The sequence below is a fragment of the Alosa pseudoharengus genome, unplaced genomic scaffold (assembly GCF_046254945.1).
Source record: "Alosa pseudoharengus isolate Yale_2024_CS ecotype anadromous, Long Island Sound unplaced genomic scaffold, YU_APseudo_1.1 YU_APseudo_1.1_scf_6, whole genome shotgun sequence".
Lineage (NCBI taxonomy): Eukaryota > Metazoa > Chordata > Actinopteri > Clupeiformes > Clupeidae > Alosa > Alosa pseudoharengus.
This window is the reverse complement of record NW_027468848.1, coordinates 3,701,495-3,725,638: the sequence shown is the minus strand read 5'-3', so window position 1 is coordinate 3,725,638 and position 24,144 is coordinate 3,701,495. Positions and strand designations below refer to the sequence as shown.

General features: G+C 40.4%; 2 protein-coding genes and 1 long non-coding RNA gene across 3 annotated transcripts in view; 2 read left to right on the top strand and 1 right to left on the bottom strand.

Annotated features, from left to right (window-relative positions):
- The window catches only part of LOC143106427 (class I histocompatibility antigen, Gogo-A*0201 alpha chain-like), a 44,430-nt gene that overhangs the window by 4,945 nt on the left and 15,341 nt on the right, over nt 1-24,144 (bottom strand). The window contains exons 2-5 of the mRNA XM_076270699.1: nt 8,921-9,130; nt 8,384-8,659; nt 7,771-8,058; nt 6,897-7,010 (exon numbers count right to left, since the gene is read on the bottom strand). Coding sequence (XP_076126814.1) covers nt 6,897-7,010; nt 7,771-8,058; nt 8,384-8,659; nt 8,921-9,130 — 888 coding nt within the window. The remainder of the gene's footprint in view (nt 1-6,896; nt 7,011-7,770; nt 8,059-8,383; nt 8,660-8,920; nt 9,131-24,144) is intronic.
- Nucleotides 10,320-15,740, top strand: LOC143105746 (uncharacterized). The gene is made up of 7 exons (XM_076269839.1): nt 10,320-10,952; nt 11,048-11,113; nt 11,225-11,299; nt 11,453-11,566; nt 11,745-12,087; nt 12,243-12,408; nt 15,626-15,740. Exons 3-7 carry the CDS (start codon nt 11,235-11,237, stop codon nt 15,646-15,648), a joined length of 711 nt encoding a protein of 236 aa, XP_076125954.1. The 5' UTR covers nt 10,320-10,952; nt 11,048-11,113; nt 11,225-11,234; the 3' UTR covers nt 15,649-15,740.
- Nucleotides 13,024-13,411, top strand: LOC143105749 (uncharacterized). The gene is made up of 3 exons (XR_012983530.1): nt 13,024-13,104; nt 13,192-13,292; nt 13,383-13,411. It is a non-coding gene; the product is annotated as an uncharacterized LOC143105749 (long non-coding RNA).

The following is a 24,144-nucleotide window of genomic DNA, read 5'->3' as shown; positions in this document are numbered from 1 at the left end:
CATGGTCCTCGCTTTAGATTGGGGGGCTGCAAAATTTACTACAAATAGGTAAGAAAGGTCTTAAAAGCGTATTAGTTATCCACCTCTTAGTCTTATACACCATTAACAAGCATTAACAAGCTGCTTGGTAACACTTACAACCGTTAACAAATATGCTTGTAAGTAACTTAAAAGGCTGCTTATTAACACATACAAGCTGCATGTTAACAGTTAGTTAATGTTATTAAAGGATGTTAGTAATGAATTGTTTACTGCTTATTATGCACTGTTAATACCTAATAAGCACATGTTATTCTAAGCGTTACCAACGATCTTAAGATGAATTGTAGAAAACCCTCGTAAGTGCCGGGCCCTGCACTGTCATGGCCATTGTATGTCTCAGTGTCACATAATCGTTAGTTAGGCCTATGTGTACATCACCACTATATGGCCAGAGCTTTTTTGTGTGCATGAATTCTACATATTGTATCAGACTATTTTATAAGCAGATAAAACATAACACAATATTGTTTTCACTGTTGTGTCATGTGTAACCCACAGTTCAAATAGAACCGTAAATAACATTATTGATATAAATATAATATAAATATTTATATGAATAAAGAGCAATAAATATATAAATAAGACATGAAGTTATTTATGTATACATTTATTAGAACCCACAAAACATGTTAAAATATTGTTTTTGTAATAGTTTCAATGCTTTCAATGATGTTTGAACCATCCCTTTAATTTAATATCACTGCCCCTTTAAGACCCTGTCCCAGCTAGACTATGCACGAGCTAGTTTTGAACACAAACAGCAGACGCTAACGGAAAATCAATACGTTAGACACAGAAATCCAGACACCTTGAATTAAGCTCCAAATAAATCTCTAATAAATCTCTAATATTGTTCATCAAGAATCAACTCAGTAACATCTTATTGGTGGTTTTGATGAGAGTGTTTTGAAGACGGTTTTGGTGAGTTTCACTGTGTTTTTAATGTCTATTGAATTGAATGCGTAATAAGCTAGGGATGTAAAATGTATGTGTGTACCTAAAAACACAGTTACTCAAGTTTTTTCACTAGTTTATGAATGTTTTATGTTAAAGAAGGGAAATGTATGTAATATTTATTCCCTATCCCCTGACATTTTATCGATTAATTTGTGCTTTAAGTAACGGCTAAGCAAGTTCATTTCACGTCACCATGGTGACAGTCAGTAGTGAGAGGAATAGCACTCCTCTGTGAGTATAAGCACTAGAAAGTTTTTACTGGTGAGAGTTTATTTATTTATTTGACACATTCTGTATGGCCTGTTGTGCAGGCCAGGTTTTTTTGCTTGACGAGCTTGACGACGGATCGGACCCTTGATGATTCATCGTATTGCGAGACAGCATACGGACTGAGATATTTCAAGTGGACACGATGGCGAGCCTACCCAAGGAAATCTAATGGCAAGGACTGAAACACCGCATTCGGAAACGGTTTGACCCATAGACTGTATATATAGAACTGGACAGTGTGGTTGCATTCAGCAGTGTTCTATGGAATTGAAGCCGCCGAGGCGACGCCATCTTGGAAAATTTGCAACCAATTTGAAGTGCGGCTGCGCAGCAGAAGTTGAAGCATGCGCAGTGAAGAGGAGTCGCGGTCAGGCACGCCCACTCAGTTGTCACTCAGCGAGTTAAACACGCCCTTGTCAAGTGAAACCCGGCCCCTTCTCCTTTCCACAACGCAGGTCGACTCGGCGCCGAAGGCTAGCTGGCTGGATGAATTTTGCGGCTGCGAGTTAGCTAAACAGTACAAACAACAATCGGTTTGTTCTTGTCTGGTAAGTGTTGCGTATTAACGGAAAAGTTTTTTTGTCTATTGTTGTTCTTAAATACGTCTAAGAGAGCTTATTTTGTTGATTATAGACTGTGACAATTTAGTATGGTGAATACTAATGAGCTAACAACAAAAATACGGACAGCGAATTACATGCTAACGTTAGCAGCTACATTAACGTTACCGTCAACGGGAGGCTAAGTTAGTCGTTGAAGTGAAGATTACCACACAGCTCCCGTAACAGTCGATGCATAATCTACTTGGTTTTATTAGTTGTTGCTGTTTTCAAATATCTCAATCTTAATGTATGCCATCTCAACATGGAGTAACCATTGACTGTACATGGGGATTAATAACACTAGACAGTCAGTAAAGTAGCAGCTATATGATGTGATAAAGCAACGGTATGATGTGATAAAGCAACGCAAGTTAACGTTAACGTAATGTGAAGCATGGACCTCATCAACCCATCATGTTAATGTAACTACTAGCCAGTTTGCCAGCGTTGCATTTTTTCTAACGTTAACGACAGACACCTCTGTTAGAGCTACTTCTGTGATGGTAGGTCGGTAGCATAGACTGTAAGAAATAGGTCGGTAGTTGTAGACCAAGTGAATGATCGATAAATGAAACGCCTGCATTAAACACTACGCCAAGAACCAGTCACTTCCCAGGGATATCGGTGAACATTTGAGAAAGACCTTAGTTTGTCATCTAACGTCCATGATCAGTCATACTGATAACGTTATTTTTCAAGCTGACGCAAGTTAATAACATTACCACCGCATATTTAAATGTGTAGTTAACATTAGGTAGGCTGTGAAGTTTGTTGCACACATATATTTAATTAATTGGTATTACTAGTGGTGTTGAGTGCCTGATTAGATGCTTTGCAATGTTGTAAAATTGTCTGACTAACTTTATTGTAACTTTCCTTTTTGCAGGTAAGATGGCTGAATGTACTGGAGGTGGCGGCAAGGTGGTCTCCATGGTCTAGCTGCTACATTAGTCTGCAAGCAAGGGAATGCCTACGTGAAGTGGTTTGGCTGGGGTGGTCTGAGGTGGCATGTCCTCCTCCTTTCTCCAAGTCCCCTGACATCCATCTCCCTGACATCACCCACGGTCACTGGATCAACCTGAAGCCCCTTATACATGGGACATTGCACAGCACCACTACGTTCTGAAAACACATGACTTTCAATAACTTGCGTGGCACCAAGAAAGGTCTGCCGCTGCTCTGAACCTTCTGTTAATGTGACATCATTCATACTTGAGGCTGTACACATCCCTTTGTTTCTATTTTCTTTATTGATGTCACCCAAACTTTAACTTTCTGTATGCCCCTGAACTCACACAAATTGTAAATTGCAATGCGCCATTTAACCAGTGGTTTAGTCTAGTTAGTTAGTTGCAGTGGTGGGTATACTGTGAGCAACCCCAAATGTTATTGAATACGTATCCTTGCCTATTTTAAATGGGTATACTGAGATGATGATGCTTTTTAAATGGGTTTACTGTGTAGTCCTGTGTATCACGTAGACTATACCATACCACGGTCATTTAACTGCCTTGATATTTAAGTCAGAGGCCATTGCTTAGTATTTAACTGTAGCCTACACAAAGATGTAGACGTTACAAGAATATTAATATCAGAATAATTATTGGTTGATACTAAATCAATATTGAATGTTTTTTTTTAATTTCTTTTGTGTGATATATCATTCAGAATGTTGCAACATGACTGGTCTTCAATCAGCCAAAGAGGACACATCGTAACTCCTCTCCTAGTTACTCTCCATTGGCTCCCTACAGTAGCCAGAATTACATTTAAATCTCTCACTTTGGCCTATAGGACACTGACTGGATCTGCTCCTTGTTATTTTAATTCAATGATCAAGCTATACATCCCCAACTGCCCACTGCGGTCTTCTGATGAGCGTCTTTTGTGTCGACCAGTCTTAAACGCTAGGTCAAATTCAAGACTCTTTTCCTCAGTGGTTCCATGTTGGTAGAATGAGTTGCCCAGTGCTCTTCGTTCTTGTGATAGTTTTTGGTCTTTTAAGCACTTCTTATACATTATGGTTTGTATGCAGTAGTACTGTTTTATTTTCATTATAGGCTGTTGATTAATTTGACATTGTTTATTATTGATATTCTCCTTAATGTAGTCTTACCATGTTATTGTTATTATATTATTGATTGAATGGGCATTATTATTTATTATTGCTTTCCCCACTCATTTTCATTGTTTATTTCATTAGGCTATTGATTGATCGATCCCTGTTTTAAGTATTATATTGTTTTGTATTTGTTAAGGGTAACCATAACCATCATCATAATGTGGTATTTTCTTATGCACTTGAAACAAAGAATAAAAATGTTTCTTTAAACGTAGTACCACTTTAAACACATCACACACTGAACAGCAAAGTAGCTTCCTGATTATGTGTAAAATGTTTACGGAGTATCCTGATGTAGTAGGTCCATGTTCTCATATTTTTACAGCTGACATGAAGGCTGCAATATTACATTTTTGATTTAAAATGGAGCACCCTCTCTGACTAGCAAGCCTGTGGTTGAGGCATACGATTACAGACATATTGAGAGAGCCTATCAATGAGTTCTCACAGTTTTCAATTTAGACGTATTATTTTGAAATGATGTACGTCTACGGGAGGATTATACATCACTGGCAAGACCTGATCAAATCATACCAATGCAAAATGCTTCTCCAGCAGTGCAATCGCAGGTAACAACGATACCTTAACGCATTTTCAGATACCGCTGTTCTGAGCATACTAAGCATTTGTAACTTTGAATCCCTCCTCACGTTAAGCTATGGTCCAATAATGTGTTCACTAAAACACAAGTAACGTTATTTGTCGGGCTGATTCATAAATGGGCATACCGAGGTTGTCGACCTAGCAGGCTAGGTGGCGTTTATTGCCATTCGCAAAACTAGCAAGCAAGAGTTAACGTTAATGAAACTTTGCTAAGCAAGAGTTAACGTTAATGAAACTTAACATCGCCTTCTCCAGTGACTTAAGTGTATTCAAATGAAGTTGCAACGATGATGGCGGCAATCACTGGTTACGTTAAACCATTTGAAACAAGTAGGACTGTAAATGATGGTGACTATGGCTAACGTCACTTCAATATAGCAGAGCCCTTTTACTTTACATATCAACTGGCTAATGCTAGCATGATGTAGCATGCTATGAGCTAATATACTTAGCATCTACGAAAGAACAGCACATATCTTTTTTCACAAAAGAATCTGTCACAACTAACAACGATGTCTCTCTCTTACAAACAACTACACAATGTATGACTATCAATTTTGTATTTAGTCAGACTGTGATAAGATATAGCCTAATGATAATAACAGCAACACTTATTTAGGTTAGATTATGTGTCGAAATCAGGTGTCGTTAAAATAAGTGAGCGATGACGTGGTAGTGTCTGCAGCCTAGACGTTAAAACATAATGGACAAAGCGTCGTGTCTGCAGCCAGCCAGCTGTCAATCATAGGTGTAAACACGCCCTTTTTAGATTTGTTAATATAACATTAAAAAAAATAATTTCAGCGAGAAAAGAAAAATTGTGTGTATTGAAGCATCTTGAAAACTATTTTTTCGAATAAAAACTTGTAGATACAAAAATAGTTTTAGGTGAGAAAAGTGACAAGGAAAGTTGGCTACTTGGCCATTGAAATACATGGGGATGGGCGGAGTTACACATTGTACTGCAACCAGCCACCAGGGGGCTCTGGACTAGCGCTCGCATCACTCTTAACAGACGGCACACTGTCCAGTTCTATATATACAGTCTATGGTTTGACCTGAACAACTGAGCTATTCTTTGATTCACACTGGAGCTTTTGAACAAATCAAATTGGACGGATCGATCCTCTGAACTGAAATTATTTAAAGTGTTGCAACACAGTTATTTAAAGATACTGAATAGATTGTGAATGAGTGAATGTATGAATGTGGATTGGTTAATGTGTTGTATTTTTTCTTTTATGTTTTCCTGTTAAAGTGAAACTGAAAAGTGAAGCAATTGCACAAACAAAAGAAACATTTAAAATATTTCCATTATACCTTAAAGAAAGAGTTAGATTCTGTAAAGTGAAACAATCACACTAACTTAAGGACACTAAAAATACTTACCGGTTACCCTAAAGAAAGAAGAGTTATAACTCGAAAGAAAACTAGAAACAAATAGCTTAAAAATAGCTAAAGCAACTGTTCTAAAAAGCTATTTAGAATTGAAAAGACCGGTCTAAAAAGAAAAACTAACCAGAATAAACCCATATTTAAAACCATTTAAACTTATTTAAACAAGAAAAGATTAAACTTAAAGGATTTGAAAGTAGCCTATTTATTACACATCTCGTACTGTAAATATTTATTGATCCATTCATTGACCTACAACTTGTACTGTAATTATTTATTGATCTATTTATTAACCTACATCTTGTACTGTAAATATGTATTGATATATTCATTGAACCATTTATATTGATATTATTGAACTGTATCTATCCTACTAACTGACCTATTTAATTTTATTCTTGTTCAGTAAACTGCAGACTTATTTATATAAACGTTCATGTCTCATGTCTCTTCTCTATAATATACACCGCTCAACGAACCTAGAACTGGTCCAGTAGCGTAATTATTTAAGGTCACAGTGACACAAGTGCTACACATGGCTATTGTATGTCCCAGTGTCACATAATGTTTGTACTGTGTGTACCATTGAACAGCATACCTCACTGTATGAGCAGCTGAACTGTTCTGTTAATACACAAATATCAACTGTGCAAAATTCACAAACTGAGCCTCTGGGTAGTTCCAACTTGAATTTCCCCTTGGGGATCAATTAAGTATCTATCTATCTATCTATTTATCTATCTATCAATCACACAATTGCATTGATTTGTCATTGATTTTTACCAGTTCAGTAGCCAGGTCCGAACTTAAAATCTGAGCTGCATTTAATGTTTAATAATGATTAAGATGATTTGTACTATGCTAAGAACTAAGTCTTTAAGTGAAATCAGTAAGGGCTATTTCACCTGTGTGGGTCCTCTTCCATATGATAAAGGCCAAGACTCCAGCAAGACACACTAATCCAGCAGCAATAAGCACGGAGGGCACTATGGATGTGGTGACTAAATCCCACTCATGATCTGCCCAGAGAGAGAGATAGATACATTTTATATAATGTTGTTACACAGAGTTGTTTGAGCAAAAAAGTGAGAAAAGAAAACAATAAAATCACGTTAAAGGGGAACTATGCAGGGTTTTTAAGCCTAATTTACCTTAACTGAACAGCTTTGGAGTCATTGGAATGGTTATATGACTTTTTTCGGGACGAATGGTGGCCGTCTCGCTTACCCCTAGAGCTGTGAGTGAAAAACCACACTTGCAACTTTGGGCCGGCGGGCCGATGGCCTCAGAGACAGAAAGTCTCGCAGCCTCGCGATGTAACGATTTGCTTTACTGCACTACACACATACACTCCAGGTAGAACCGCTAGAACAAGTTAGCGATGGAGTTTCTCAGACATTCGTCATGGCAGAGCCAGCGAAAAGAAGCAGAAAGAGAGTAAACTGTTGGCGTAGGGACAGGGAAAGAGGAAACGGCAGACTGACCGATTGAGGAGTGAAGAAAAAGCGAGAAAACAGCAATGAAATTGCCAAAACTCCATGGGGCGGCTTTAAATAAATAAATAGTTTAGACCAGTTCTGTCTTCAGGAGTCTTAAGCGTCTGTGGTGTATTCATTTGTAAAATGTTACATATTGTTCAGATCAGTTCTGTATGGAGTATGAAGCTGGACACAGACATCAAAACTAAACACAACACACACCTGATACTAAAACAACAAACAACAAACTAGAAACTACAAAGCATACATCCAACATTCAATATTTGTACACCAATAATACCTAAACTGACGTCCAGATTATTGTCCAAGCTGAGGTGTTCAGCTGTGCAGGTGTAGCGGTGATGCTGTAGTTCCTCAGCGCTGACCTCCAAGCTCTTCCTCATCTGGTACGTCTCATCTCCATTAGGTAGCAGCTCCCCCCCAGTGATCTGGTGGTCAGACACAGGCTGGCCGTCTCTGAGCAGGGTCAGGTTGATGTGACGGGGGTAGAAACCAGTGGCCAGGCAGGTCAACAGAGCCCCTGCAGAGTCTGAGAGTGTCTTCTGGAGGAGCCTGACTCTGGGCATCACTGTGAAACATGGCCATAAATACAGTACAGAACAAGTCAACCTTAAAATGGATCACAAGTTTTTCTCAACAACAGTTAGTGCATTTCTCAAAACAATTAAAACTGCACCGCATAATGGATTACTCTGGGCTTCACTGTAAAATATAGTCATACAATATAGAACAAGTCATCCTTAAAATGGATCACTGTTAAAGGAGAAAAAACACAATCTACTGTATACACAATCAAAATATGTATTGTCAGGCAACATTTGCACAACTATAAATAATGGTTATGGGATTGGGCAGATGCTTTTGTCCAAAGCGAAATAAGCAAATAATCTTACTCTTTTTAAGGACACGATTCTTCTCTTTCTCCAGGTTTGTCTTGAGGAGTTCAATGCAGCGGGAATGGAACCATTGATAAGCTATATGGGCACCCCCAGGCCATGTGTTCTCCAGTGCGTCTGGCCACACCCAGTCAGTATGAAGGCTGTCAGATTGGGCATCATAATAGTGGGCATCTCCAGCCTCCCCGTTGAATGCATCTTTGCTCAAGAAAGTTCCTACGTCGTCAATTCCCTGTAACTGACATCCTGAAGCTTTCTGTAGAACATGAATACCTCAGAAAGCACAAGAAAGACAGATGTTGAGACACTAAAATCCACATCTGTAGTTTTGAACTGCTGCATCACTATCAGTTTTTTTTCTGAGTCTAACATTAATTAAGTAAATATATTTTCAAGTAAATCTTATTATTTTTATATTTTTAAGTAAATCTTATTTTCTCCTCTTTCTCTTCTACTGTTTCTACACTATAGATGTTGCTAAAAGGCACTTTGCCAGTCAAATACTTTGACTCACTGTTTGTATGGTTTAGAAGCTATATCTCATATCTTTATAGTTCAAACCAATAGGAACATGTCCCAGGTCAGGTGTTCTCTCTGGACCATTCACACCTCTGTGTACAAGTGTAAAGTCATTTGAGTCGTAGTATGCAAACTGGACGTCATCCAGCAAAAATGTAGCCTGGTATTCTGGAAATGGAGTCCCACCCTTTATGAATGTGCTGAACATCCAAAAAGAATGAGAACCTGTAGAAGAAAAGGTGTAGAAACTTGGTGAATCACTGAAGTAAAGAAGAAGAATGCATCCCCTCTAAATATATTTTAAACAACCCCACCTCCATCTTGTCTGTTCATAATTCTGAGAAATTCTTGAATTGTGTGCATGTGTGCGTGTACGTGTTTATGTTAAAGGGGAATTCCGGTGTGATATTGACCTAAAGTGTGTTGAAACATGATACCGAGTGTGAACGTATGTCTCATAGCTCATCTCGGCTTGTCCCCTGCACTCAGAAATCTGGCGCTTCTTAGCCAATGCTACCAACTGTTTTTCGATGGGGGTGCCTCGGGCATCGGCCTAGCCATGCAAATAAATCACTGTTTTACACAATTTACAAGGCTCAAAGTAGCTCCATACTTCATTGGTAGACTTCCGAGGGCCTTGACATTTGAGAACTTTGAAAAAGCACTGGTAGTTTATTTACAAGACAATTTATACAGACAGTACCTTAAAGGTCCAGTATGTAGGAAAACGTGGATAATAAATTGTAATCAATCCACAAATGATCACCATATGTCGTCAGAGAGTAAAAAAACACGATGAATGGAAGTAATGGCTTATTTGACAACATTAACATAACCCCTATAAACCCGTAAAACTGAAAAAAAAAATTGAGTTCCGGGGCGGAATCTCTTGGAATTTTTGTTTATGTTTTGAACGATTTAATTCTAAAATAGTGTATTAATAATGGCTGGCGCTTTCAGCTATTTGGGTTGCCAGATTTCTAAGGCCAACTGTCAGTTCAGTTGTAGTTATGGACGAGTATGAGAGGCAGTCGATGGCGTTATCGCCACCAAAAAAGAAAACAAGACACATTTCAAAAAGATTGTTTGATAAAACAAGAAACCGTGTGGACATCGGAGGAGCCTTCCTTAGATGGCGACGTCTTCGTCAAACTAAAAACATCAAGTCTGACGCAGAGCTGGCCATATTTCTCCTCGACAGGTAAGTTAGGCTAAACTTCATCTTAATCGCAAACAGCTAACATAATGTTACATTGGTTAGAGAGGTATTTTTTGTTTTCACTAGGCCTATGTCATGGTTGGAGAAACGTTAAAGCAGCTGCAGGTCAACTGTTAAAATTAGCAGAACTAACGTTAGTCTAGCTGCAGATCAGATATTCCGTTTAGAGATAACTACTGCTAACGTTAACGTAAGTCAATTTACAGTTGTGGCGAGACAATATTTAGGCATACGCCTGGTGCCAGTGAATTTGGGGTAGGCTATTACTTTTGGGCCAGCCAGCAAAGTGACAGCTCATTTAACGTTAACGTAACGTTATTGATCTTCCGATTAGCCTACTGTTAGAAGTATTTTGTAGCTAACGTTAGAGTCAGAAGAGTTGTGTTGTGATTGAAACAATGTAGCAACATCTCACCTAGGCTAGGCCTACATATCGCTAGATTGACACATATTATTAGGAGACCGACAACAATGTAGCTGGACAATCTCGCCTACATTTCACTAGCGTAATGAATGATAGTATAAAGCCTGCGATGGTTCTTTCTTTCGCAGTAATAGATGACTAGCTGCTACTCTTTCACTCAAGTCTTGGATAAAGGAGGGCATTATGCACACACACACACACACGCGCGCACATACCGGAAAAACGGGCCCTGCAGAACAACATGTGAAGAAGTCCAAACAAACATAGACACATGTGAGAGTCCTCTATACTAAAGTTGTGACATTCTTTTGTAGCTATGAGGGACCAAGTACCTCCACCCCTAGCAAGGCACAGTGGACGAAGTCTGTTGCTCCAGCACTGTCATCAATATTGCCGTCTGATGGGTCAGTCTCTTGTTTATTTATTATTGGTGTTATTGTTACTGAAATAATATTGTGCTTGTTAAATGTGGGTCTCATGGACATTTTGGTTTCTATAGAGATCTGTCATGTGAATCACTGGAGAGGGAGAGCACCTTGGATGCACCTGAAGCTCTAGAGCAAAGGTATCTGGTCAAATACATTTTCTGTTAGTCATCAAGCTATTTGTGCTGTGGATGTGTTACTGAGATTAATGCCTTTGTTTGTTTATTTTGCATTTATTCATTTTCATGTAGTTTGCATAATATGAATGTCCAGAGCGAACCACACATGATGGACGAAAGTGAATTCAATGACCTAAGAAACAGTGTGTAAGTTGGAATAGTTTTCTTCTCGGTATATATTGTTAGTTAGTAGCCTATTATACCTCGTGGCTACGGCCGAACAACACCCGTGGGAATACCCATTACCAACCCCACTCACCCATATTTTTAACCCATATTTCCTAATCTTAAATGTTACAGTATTGACTGGGGGACAGATGAAGAGGACGATGAGAACCATGATAAGGACGACAACAGCCATGATGAGGACGATAATAGCCAAGATGAGGATTACGTACCTCATATTAGTATAAGGTAGGCTATTAGTAATAGACAGCCCAGGCACCATAAACAGGGCATAAACATTCTGGAGTTGGAGCAACACTAACACTAACACAATATTGTGGGAATTTTATTCAGAGAATAATACAGATTGAATGTAGGGGTGAGTTGTCTCTCTTTTAAGGATGATGCTTCAATCTATGTCCTGTAGGATTGGTGGCACACTGCCCACATCGTGCATTGACAGTCTGCCCATCATCGACATGAGCGATGTTGTCCATGACATCGATGCAGAGATTGAGCCTCCATCAGCTCATATAGCAATGCAGCCAACCATTCTTCCCGCACAACTGGAGGTCTTGGCTGAGGATGACCTAATTGGAAAACGGGCATCCATCTGCTATGAGGACTGCTTGAAACAGCTGGCAGCTGTCCTTATGCTGCCCATTAAACAGTGCCCATACAGGTGCCCACGCAGTCACACAGACTGCCCATGCCTCCCTCCCTTTGAGGTTTCCATTACAGCAAGGGGAACCGCTAGCATTATGGAATGGGTAAGCAAACAGGTTGTTTGCCCTTTTCTCTATTAATGTTAATTTAGCAGAAATGTTTTTTGCAAGACCTAATAAATAGGAAAATATCTGGTTAGTTGCATAAAGTACTTAAAAATAAGTTAGAGAGAAGTGTGAAAGTAAGCAAAACTTTTAAGACCTGTCCTGCTGGCCATACTGTGTGGAAATGGACCTCTCAACCCACCGTGAAATATTCCATGTTGGCTGGAGACTTCATGTTGGCTACCAACATCCTACTCTCAGGGAGTAACTATGCCAAAGTTTCCCTGCTGTTCAAGTTCATGAACATCGGAATGGTGAACCGTAGCACGTACTTTGCCATCCAGGACACCTTTTGTGTGGACACAATCAAAGAATGTTGGCTTGAGAAGAGGGCGGAGATGATAAGTCATCTACAGGACAAAGATGTGGTGATTGTTGGTAAGGCGCACTTTTGGTGGTTGATATAATAGTGTTGATAACGATGATAGTGTATAGTGTTCAGTTAATATACAGTATGCTTTCTTATGACCTGTTTTGTTTAATTAGCTGATGGAAGAATGGACAGCCCTGGGCACTGTGCACAGTATTGTACATACACCGCAATGGAAAATGACACCAGGGCAATAATATCGGTCATTACCATTGACAAGAGGGAAACATCAAGAAACTCAGTCATCATGGAGAAAGAGGCATTCATCAGGACTATGGATGGGCTTCTCAGTGAGCTGAAGCTTGTTGAGGTCTGCACAGATGCCCATGTTCAGATATCTGCCCTCATGAGTAAGTAAGGATTAGAATTGTGTACCAGAATTTAAATTTGTTTGATGATCTGAAACATTTAGGTGTGACAAACATGCGGAAAAATTAAGAAATCAAGGAGGAAAACACTTTTTCACACCACTGTAAATTATTATTTACTTCTCTTGCCCAGACAAAGGAAAATACAAAGACATTGGTGTGCAGCACAGCGTAGACATGTGGCATGGAGCCAAGAACTTGGCCAAAAGGATCAATGCTGTAAGTGGACTACTCAGGGCAAAGTATTGCCTTTTTTAAAATAGTGACTTTGTTTTACTATGTTATATCTCTATACATTCTTAACAGGCAGCACAAATCAGAGGCCAGTCCTGCCTGAATTATTGGCTAAAGGACATTGTAAACCACTTTTGGTGGTGCTGCAAATTTGCCGGGTCATACCAGCGCTTGTAAGTGGTTTTTAAATATATTGGATTTAATGTTTACATATACACATAAACACACATATTGTTACAATAACACTGTTCATTTTACCAAAGGAGCTGTGGTTTGGACTTGCTCACCATGTGGTGAATGAACACACGTGGGTGCTAGGAGGCTGCCACCATGAGGAACATGACACCTCAAAGCAATGGCTCACGAGAGGTTCTGCACCGCATGAGGCTCTGAAGACCATCATGAGGAACAAAAGATGGCTCAAGGAGGTTCACAAATATCTGAACTTCAGGTAATTGTTATATGTAGTTTCTAAAGGAGTATGTAAATTAATGAAACAGAAAACATTTTAAATGGATTTTTTTTTTTTTTTTTTTAAAAGATCTACAGCGGAGCTGGAATCATTCCAGAACCACATCCTAATGTATGCCAGCAAGAGGACAGCATACACACCACCTGTCTTTGAGGCCAGGACCTTTTTGGCAGCCATGGACTACAATTTTCACCTGGACAGACCTGAGCTTACCAAACCTGACGGAAGCAAACAGTAAGATACATTTTTTAGGCTATTTTAACACATTAACCTTAACTAATTTCTAGACTTTTTTATATGACTTTGCTACATAACCATGTTCATGGTGTAACAATGAAATAGAAATGTAAGAACAATAGTATATAATGATTTAGAAAGTTGGGGGAAAGTGAGGGGGCGGGGGGGGGGGTTACCGGACACAGGATAAATGGGTTAAAATTGTTAAAAATGTAAAAAATGTTAATGGTTGTGTTGCACGTTCTGTCTCTAATTTTAGATACAGGAGACTTTATAAAAAGCAGGCGCGAAGATACAGCGTCTACACTGTAAAGGCTGCCAAGACCTACGGCCACATTCCTAACCTGCAGGCAAGGATCCTGCACAAGAGGCTGACTGGTAAGGGAATGCCCAGGCGGAGATCACTTCGCCCCCATGACCCCAGAAGGCTAGGACTGCTTCCTCCTGTGCCAGCACCAACCTTAGACGAACTTGTGAGAACACAAGTCGGGAGAGGTCTCGGTAAGTCAAACATACCTGTTTTTGTGTGTGTGTGTGTGCGCATTTGTTTGTCTTGATGTTAAGGAATACACAAAAGACCTTTCTCAGTGTTTATATAGTAGTTCCGAAAGGAGTGTAGTGTAATAGGTAAGGGGTACAGCATGGCAAACTAATGAAGCATGCAACAAATTTATGACAATTGCCAACATCAGTGGCATGTTTCTTGAACGTAATGAGCTAAATATGCATATGAAAGGTACCAACTACTTAACCCTTTAGCCGCCAGGGTTTAAAAAGAATAAATTGGATTTGTACATCAAAATTTCAAAAGGCCATGGCTTGCAAGTGGTCAGAGATAAAGTCCTACTGTAAATGTGAAAATCATTTAGTATGAACAGAAGATTATGAAGGGGGTAAATTTACTCATCTAATTTGCATATTATGACGTCACTGGATGGTAACCACCGTGAATTATGCACATTTCAGTAAATACTAGATGTTGAACATATTTGAGCAGTTTTACTTTCTTTTTTTGTCATTTCACCGACATAACAAATGAACAGGAATACAGTCACATGTAAACCAACAATAGTAAACTATTACTATAATCACAAACCCTATGCTACTATACAATAAAGTAGCCTGGTCAAATCAGTTCCATATCGCGGGTGACTTTGTAGTTCTTCAGAGCCCTATTTTTACAACCTCTGCTGTCTATACCACGTCCATTACGGACACTATCATCACTATTGCCACTGGCACCTCCAGCTATGTTGGGCAGAGGGTCGAAATAAGCTTGTATGCTTAGTGGACACTGTCGCAAAGACGTACCTCCATTCACAGACGCACCGTGACTATCAGTCAATAGACGATCGATCATATTCTCCAAAAGGCAGATTTTCTCCTTCAGAATCAGAATAGGTGAATAACAGATCCAAGACTTCATCACACGTTAATTTTTTTTTCAACATTTGGTGTATTTCTGCTTCAATTTGTGCAAAACTATGGCCCGCATCGCTTCCGTGTTATGGAGGAAATGCACGTCTTCTTCGTGTGTTTCTCGCGTGTTTTTCACATGCTTCCTGAAAACTTTGAAAAAAAAGGTTGAGCTTGAATTGAAGCTCTGGGTGTCTGCCAACTAGTGGTCAAGAGTACAAATGAGATTTTACACTGTACTCCCGTCTATCGTCTGTTTTATTCAGTAATGACGCTTGTCGCAATATTGCGACATGGGCGGTTAGAGGGTTAACTCATGGAAGAACAAAACCTTTTGTTTCAATATCTGCTAATATTGTGTTTGTTTTGTTTTGTCCTCAGTGCCAGAGCTACCGGAAATTTGAGTCCTTCGTGGGAATTGGGTCGAGCCTCACAATACTGTACATACTGTACATAATCATAACTATAGATTAGATTAGATCACAATACTTTACATAATCAAAACTATAGATTATCTTAGACCACAATACTGTACATAATCATAACTATAGATTAGATTAGATCACAATACTGTACATAATCAAAACTATAGAGTATCTTAGATCACAATACTGTACATAATCATAACTATAGATTAGATTAGATTTGATCACAATACTGTACATAATCAAAACTATAGATTAGATTAGATTAGATTCAACTTTATTGTCATTGTGCAGAGTACAAGTACAAAGACAATGAAATGCAGTTTGTGTCTAACCAGAAATGCAAAACAGCAGAAAAGTGCAATGTGATATACAAAGTATAGACAGGTGGTGCATAGACAGGAAAGAAGCTTCCTCTGAACCTGCTTGGTTCGGGTGCTGAGACCTGTAATGCCTCCCGGAGGGGAGTGGGGTGAACAGTCTGTGGTTGGGGTGAGAACAGACTTTGATGCTATAGTTATACACTATAAGTTGTCAATAAAAATGCCATTGACTTACTTTTTCATTTAATCCTTTTCTGTGTCTTAAATGAAGGTTTATATGTTAAAAGTAATTTAACATTCAGTTCGGTATTTGTTAATTTTCATATTATCTCTTAAAAGAAGCCAACATACCATATTCTTGTAAATGTTTAATTTTAATTTAGTTGAAATATATATATAAAGGGTATAGACAGAGAGGGTTACAGGTGAGGGAGAAAACCAGTGTATTGGCCATGTGGATCGGGGTATTTGTCTCTAATACGCCATATGCAGCAACTAGGAATAGATCTTCTGTTTCCCCGACCTAAGGCCCCATGCTGCCAAAAAATGAATTGCCGGTAGGCAGCATACCTATACTCCCGGTTATCCTCCCCCGGCTCCCTTGCTTCGTCAAATACTAAGACATCGTCCCTGTACTGCCTGTGTAAACGCAAATAGCCGTCTTCCAGGCAGTACAGGGAGAAATGGGGTGTCTGACTAATGCAGAGAGCTGGCCTTTGTCCACAACACTTCCTCTCCGCGTCTGTGGCCATCTCTCTGCAATTTCCACACCTGCACCACCCCACAGGTGAGCTTTCAGAGGGGGGCCGAATGGAATCATCGATGGATAACAGAGCATCAAAAACCAACCCTGGCTGGCGTGCAAAAAGCTGTCCAGCTAGTTTCCGCAGCTGAAGCTCACTCATTTTTTCAATGAGTTCCTGAAAGTGAAAAAAAACAGCTTTAAGATTAATTTATTTTTGACAAACACACATGTTGTTGTAGCCATCTATTCAGTTGAAATGTTTAGACCTACTCAAGTTACTTCCGTAGATAGTTCTAATAGACTGTACTAGCCTACAAACCTCTGTCTGAACCCTTCTCTGTGTCTGGAGCAAAATGATTCTGTCCTCCTCATCCCTGCCACCTCTCCTGCCTCTGCCACCTCTTCCTCTGCCCCCCCTTCCTCGTCCACCTCTTTGAGGCGGTGTTGGTAGCTCAAAGCTGATTTCGGACTGAAACAAGGATGAATATTATGCTTATGCTAATCCCTAGTTCAACACTAACAGTATAGCTCACTTAGTAATATGTTACTGTTGTCTGCAAACGGGTTTAGCATAGTAGCCTTCTAATTAATATGATAACAAAGCAAACTGGCATTCACAACAGTAACAACACATTTGTTGACGGACCCACGTGATTTTGTGTTGATGAAAGGCTACAATCAAATTCGCCTGACAGGCTAAAAATAGGCTACGTGCGGGTCAGGCCTAGTGCTACTGTGAAACAATGTCGAAAACCGGATAATTCATTATTGTAGCCTACCTACCGTGTCGTCGTCGTCGCTGGCCATGGTAGCAGCAAGTACAGTAGAAAGAAATATCCGTTAGAAACCTCCATCTCGTGCCATCGAATTCGGTATGTCTTCATTACATCCACTGATCTGTGTTCTTTATAGATCAGTGATTACATCTGGCAACCCAGAAGAGACTCGCGTCTACGTAGTCTTGAGAACGTTCACCAGTGTTTTGATTTTAGCCTACAGAACGTTCGGTAACAATTCTACAAATCGCACCTTTAAGGAATTTTACCGTTTGACACCATCTTGAATTTAGTCACGATAAGTCGAGCGACGAACACGAATGAACAGGTATGATCAGGCAAAGATTGTTAAGGCGGAGCAAGATACTTCGTCGTAGTTCATGTCTATGGGCGCGAAATGGGGATCGAATCCTCTCTGCATAAAGAGGCGTGTCGATGACGTATTGATGAGCGTACGTTGCAAACCGCCAACAGCAGTGGCATAAATAACCGGCGCACACCTGATATAAAGTCGATTTTCTCCAGACTGGAATGCTCAAAAATGCTAAAAATGTACCTGAAATGTTCACAAGGGTTTGAGGATCATGAAAACGTGCCCGAAATTCACATTCCTAACTCTATAGAACTAAGACCTTAGCATATGTGGTAAAATTCTGAGCTATGCCCATAGACTTCAATGGAGCAGTCGCTGCCTCTGCTCTGCATAAAGGGGGATTTTGACCCCCCCTCGTGCGATCCGGGTTCCCGGAAGTGGCTCCTGATGAAGTATCTTGCTCCGCCTTAACAATCTTTGGATCAGGGACGTGCACAGGGGGGTTGCTCAGGTTGCCCGGGCAACTGCCCATATGGCCTTCTCGACTTACGTTGCCCTTCTGAGGGGAACATAAATAAATAAATAAATCGTACAATGGATGCAGAATGTCACGTAGGCCTAGATAAAAAAATCGCAAAGCCTCATTCACTTCCATTCGGGCACCGAAAGTGAAAGTCAGTAGGGGAAGGGCAAACTCTTTACGTGGCTGAAGCGTTGTACGCGACCGGCACCTGAGCTGAACCTGCATGAGCGCCTTAGAAGGAGATTTTCGCGAAACCACGTTGTCGGAAAAAGTGAGTTTGTGATGTATAACAAACGAACAATCATCATCAAGTTTTAAGAAATGAAATTCATTAATCCAGACTGAGTTTGCCACGTTAGCCTAAATAATCAGACAGATAGCTCGCAGACAAGCAGCCCGTTACCACATAGCCAGTTTTGGTAGGCATTAGGCCAGGGGTAGGCAAACTGCGGCCCGCACACCAAGCACTTTCATCCGGCCCGCAAGCATTTAATTTGGTATTTGCTCGCTATTTTTTTCCTGTGATAGAGACGACATTGGTTAGCTTTACCGCAAACTGCTTTTCACTCTTTTGTGACGTTTACAATGTCAAAACATCATGTTAAATAGAGATGATAGGCCTACTCTTAGTTATCTCCTTTGCAGCAGAACTAACTTGAACATTATGCTACTAGCCTACTGTGCGGCCCGCCGGCCAATTTTCAAAACCCAATGTGGTAGTGTTGACGAACTGACCGAAGTGTCGGTTAAATAACCCGGTTCGTGTAACTGAGCCGGGAGAATCGAGTGCCAAACGTCAAAAACCGACTCAGTGTTCCTAACATCATTCGTTTTCACATACAGAGCATGATACTTGATTGGCTGTGCTCGAGTGTTCTCGTCGCTACTCTTTCATCGTATCGCGTATTAGCGCCTCTACTGGAGTGGTAGTATAATCAGTCAAACAAACTGATGAGCCTGCATGGCTCTGGGCCTCATAACCGTGGCTGCCAAAAGAGTCAAACAGTTCGCTAGGTTCTCCGGGCCTCGTAACCGTGACTGCCACACGAGTCAAACAGTTCGCTAGGTTCTCGGCAAGTTGTAATCAACCGATCACATAAGCCTTTCTAGTGCAAACTAGATGCTTATGTTCATGGAAATCTTATCGATGGGAAAGTATTATATCACATACCTACAAATACACATAGGCCTAATGTTATCTTAGTAGTCATGTTAAATAAATGCTTAGAAGTGAATGACTGTAGGCTGCAGGCTGTCACGAGGAGACAGAATGAGACCGAATGTAACCGTGCAACCACTGTATACCCTTTATCTTGTCTTGGTTCTCGGCATGTTTGATTCATACCATTGTTAGTGCATCGTAGCCTAGATGGATTTATTCATGGCAATTCACACATTATCGATGGGGAAATAGGTCTACATCTCATATCCCGACAAACACGGGACGTCCCCCGGACCTTATGCCGACATTCACGACGTCCCCGATTGGTCCCGAACGTCATGTTCTCTAGCGCAGTCATTCCCAAACTGTGGTCCGCGGACCACTAGTGGTCCGTGAGGGTACTGCAGGTGGTCCGTGGAAAAGCAAAATAAAATATTAAATAATATATTTTTTAAACCTTTATTTTACCAGTAAATGCTAACATATATTCTAAGAATATGTATATTCATATCAAATTTAAATGTAAATTAAATAGTAAAGTTATTGTGTGATTATTGTGTGACTAAAAGGCTAGTGGCACTAGGCTGTGACGTTCAAGTGCAGTGCCGCTAAGCGCTAACGGTTAGAAGAACTGGTTAGAACCACAACATGGATCGGTGGATGGCAACAGGTTCTCTGAATAGAAAAGAGGCAGATGTTAACTCTAGTTCTACTAATAATGAGGAGATTGACAGTGAGTCGAGCCAGATTCCTCATAAAGGTACAAAAAAAGGAGGGTGAAAAGAAAACTTAGGGCTGTATTTTGGGTCACCAGCGCATGGCGTAAAGTTCGTTATTCACCGGCGCGAAGTTGAATTCGTTATTTTGCACCTTTATTTTTTAAGCATTGCGCCCAGGGGTGTGGCAATTAACAACCTAGGGAGGGACCTGGCGCATTGTCTAAAAATCGCTATCATACACCACCTAAACCTGGTCAGAAGTCAATGGCGAGTTGTTCATATGCTATTTTAAGAGCGCGTCAACAGTCATATTGGCAGGTGCACGCACCATCCTTCTATCATTCATGAACGCACACCAGCACGTCCATGCAAAGCATTACAAATTGCACGATTACAATGGTAAACATAATTAGAATAAAGATATTACGAAATACTGTACATCTCATGATGAGTAGTTATTCACCATCATTTGCAAATTGGTAATGACGGTTAAAAGTGATAGGGGAGAGGCGAGAGACACGTATGGACCACAGCTGAAGACGCACTGTCACGAGATATAAGCAACTCCTCTGCAGGATAAATGTTGTTTTATTCAGTCATTTGAGCAACATTAGGGTAAGTGTTGCTTTTTCCAGCCTATGTTTTCGATGGTAACCCATTGTCAGTCAATAGTGAAAGTAACTGCATATAACTGTCTTGTCGTTGACTGACTCCTTGGTGAAGTTAGTTTCACTTTGCCAATGAGTTCAAATAATAGACGAGTGCAAATGCGTGAAGGCTATGCTAGGTTTTAGTAAAGCATGGTTTAAGAATGACTATTCCATACGGTCTCGCAAGCAGCCTCCTTCAAATGCGCCGTTGAATGCCAAAATACCGATGCATTTATTTGACATATCGCGCGTTGCGCCGTTAAAGGGAAGGACAGATGTCATTCTCATTGGTTTAAAATGATGTTACGCCCCAAACACACCCATATGACTGATTAAAAGACCTAGGAACACCTTGTTACGCCATGCGCTCCACTTTTGAGAACGAAACCCCTCCCAATGTGAACTGGACATCCTACTAAATTTGAATAGACTTTTGACGAGTGACGATGCACTTTAGAATGTCATGATAGGGCCCTTATTCTCTTTCTCTGTCGCTCTCTCCCCCTTCTCTATCTCTCTCTCGCTCTCAGACAGACAGATGTTCTTATTACTGTAACGTTATACATTTAATAATATATTGTTAAGAAAATACGTTGTTGAAATGAACTCGCGCTTCATGTTTTTGTTTTTTTACCATCGCGGAAATATAAACGTCGCGCGCATAATGTCGCGGTGACCATTACAGGACGTCCTCTCAAAGTCTCGTGGAAGTCTTTTAGACCTCCCGAACAGAGGTCCGCGGGACGTAAAGGGAACCCTACACAATGTCGAGGAGGTGACGTTCGCCAGGGGACCTTTAGGGGACGTCGCCAGGACTTTATTTTGTTTACTGGGATTAGCATACACGTCATATTATCTTAAAGTTATAAAGTGAAATGTTAGAGAAGTGAATGTTGCTGGCTTCATAGTAGCCTCACAAAGACCGTGCCAGGCTGAACGAGACCGTAACCGAGGGTGAGTAATGTTATCAAACGGTCTAGGTTCTCGACAAGTTATTAACCAAGCCTTATTCTAGTATCCTAGATGATTGTGTTCATGGCAATTTACACATTATTGATGGGGAAGTAGCCTACATCACATAAGCTCACAACATTACCGATGGATATAAAATACAAATACGTCATGTTTTCTTGGTAGTTATGTTAAATGAGATGTTTGTTGGTAGGTAGGCTGTCACGAGGAGACTGTAGGCCTACAACAGGTTAGAGACCGTAACTGTGCTAATGCATGAGTAATCAAACGGGTTTCTAGGTTCTTGAAAAAAGCCTTTATGTTTCGTGCATCTTGGAATTGTTCATTGAAATTCATATGCTAAATTACAGGGGGGAAATATTATATGACATAGGCTATGTTATCTTGGTAGTTAGTTAAATGTTAGAAGTGAATAGGCTATTGGTAGGCTCACGAGGAGACCGCGCACAGCTGACTACTGAACAAGACCGAATGTAACCATGGGCAGTGCTTGAGTCTAGTGTAGGTCAATATGAGTGTGTATGTCAGCTAATTTCAGAGACATGGAGAGCATGACATTTGCAGCTTGAGGCTACATGTCTTGGAGCGACTATGGCGGGGGAAGTAACGCACGATATAACACCCCCCCCCGTCGCGCAAACCGGTGACCGAATCTATTAACTCGGTAGGCCAACCAACGACCGTCCGGTTGAACCGACTTGCGTATAAGAGTCGGTTGTCCCATCACTACAATGTGGCCCTTGAGCCAAAATGTTTGACCACCCCTGCATTAGGCAAACTAAGCTACATGTATGCTGACAGTTACTTTCTCACATTTTGTTTTAGCAAGTAGAATGAATGATGGAAGTAATGCATCACATTAATTATTTTATTCAAAATGGTTAAATGCTTAAATCCTATTCACTATTTTGGCTATTGTTTGAAGCCAAGATGCCCACTGAAAAGAGGCAGATTCAGGAGAGGGAGAGACAATTCAGGGAGGCAGCAAAGGGCAGCACATCACTGCAGGGTTGGCTGTGAAATAGCCAACCAGCAGGTGAGACAGAAACTTTCTGTGATAAAGATGACATGACACTGTGTAAGTGAATTGATTAATTAATCAGACTCATATTTTAGCCTACTAATGGCAATGTTTCATAATTACATTACATTTAAGATGAGGAGCAGTCACAAGCCTCCAGAACATGTGAGGAAAATGTGGACCAGGAGGAGGCACAGAGGGCAGGTAGGCCTAAGTGATGATCACCAATTATGAGATGAGAGGACCATGCTAGAATAAAGAGCTGCATGCTAAATAATTATAATCTAAAAAAACATAGGCTATCATTTCAAAGTTCTTGCCTGAGCAGAACATAAATACCACTAGTGGGCATTAAAATAATAATGATAATGGCAATAACAATAATATGTAATTGGTCAGATGATGAGCCCACATTTAGAGAAACCTGTCAGTGACTTAATAGGATATTGATAGGGATATTGATGTTGGTGATTTTCATGACTCAAGTCATGTTTTTCTGTGTTATTAGTTAAGGTGATTGAGTGCTGTATTTCAGTGTTTTACTTCTAAAGTAGAAGTGGGGGGGCTTTTTTCAGGTCAACTGCCCCTCAAAATTCCTGTGCACGTCCCTGGTTATGATAAGGGGGCAGATTCCAAAATAATTCAGTGGAAATGCATGGATTCCACTACTGGACTCACTGAGAAGAAGGACTCAGAGACATTGTCCAAGGCCACCAGCATTAAGGATGAACTCATGAAATGGAGTTTTGTAATGTGCACAGTAATCTGGTACAACATATTGTGCCAGATCAATCGAGTCAGCAAAATTCTCCAGAGCCCCACTGTTTCTCTTGAAACACTTGAAAGAGAAACAAGCACAGTGAGAGTGTATCTGGAGAATTGTAGGGATAGTGGACTTGCTGCCTCTCAGATTGATGCTAGGGAGATAGCAGAAAACCTTGAGATTAATGCTCTCAGATTGATGCTAGGGAGATAGCAGAAAACCTTGAGATTAATGCTCTCAGATTGATGCTAGGGAGATAGCAGAAAACCTTGAGATTGATGCTCTCAGATTGATGCTAGGGAGATAGCAGCAAACCTTGAGATTAATGCTCTCAGATTGATGCTAGGGAGATAGCAGCAGCAAACCTTGAGATTAATGCTCTCAGATTGATGCTAGGGAGATAGCAGCAAACCTTGAGATTAATGCTCTCAGATTGATGCTAGGGAGATAGCAGCAGCAAACCTTGAGATTAATGCTCTCAGATTGATGCTAGGGAGATAGCAGCAGC

Excerpts from the sequence above, each read along its gene's own strand:
- LOC143105746 (XM_076269839.1), top strand. The coding sequence starts at position 11,235 with ATGAATGTCCAGAGCGAACCACACATGATGGACGAAAGTGAATTCAAT. Across the intron at positions 11,300-11,452 it reads AATGACCTAAGAAACAGTGT|TATTGACTGGGGGACAGATG; the intron begins GTAAGTTGGAAT and ends TAAATGTTACAG. Across the intron at positions 11,567-11,744 it reads GTACCTCATATTAGTATAAG|GATTGGTGGCACACTGCCCA; the intron begins GTAGGCTATTAG and ends TATGTCCTGTAG.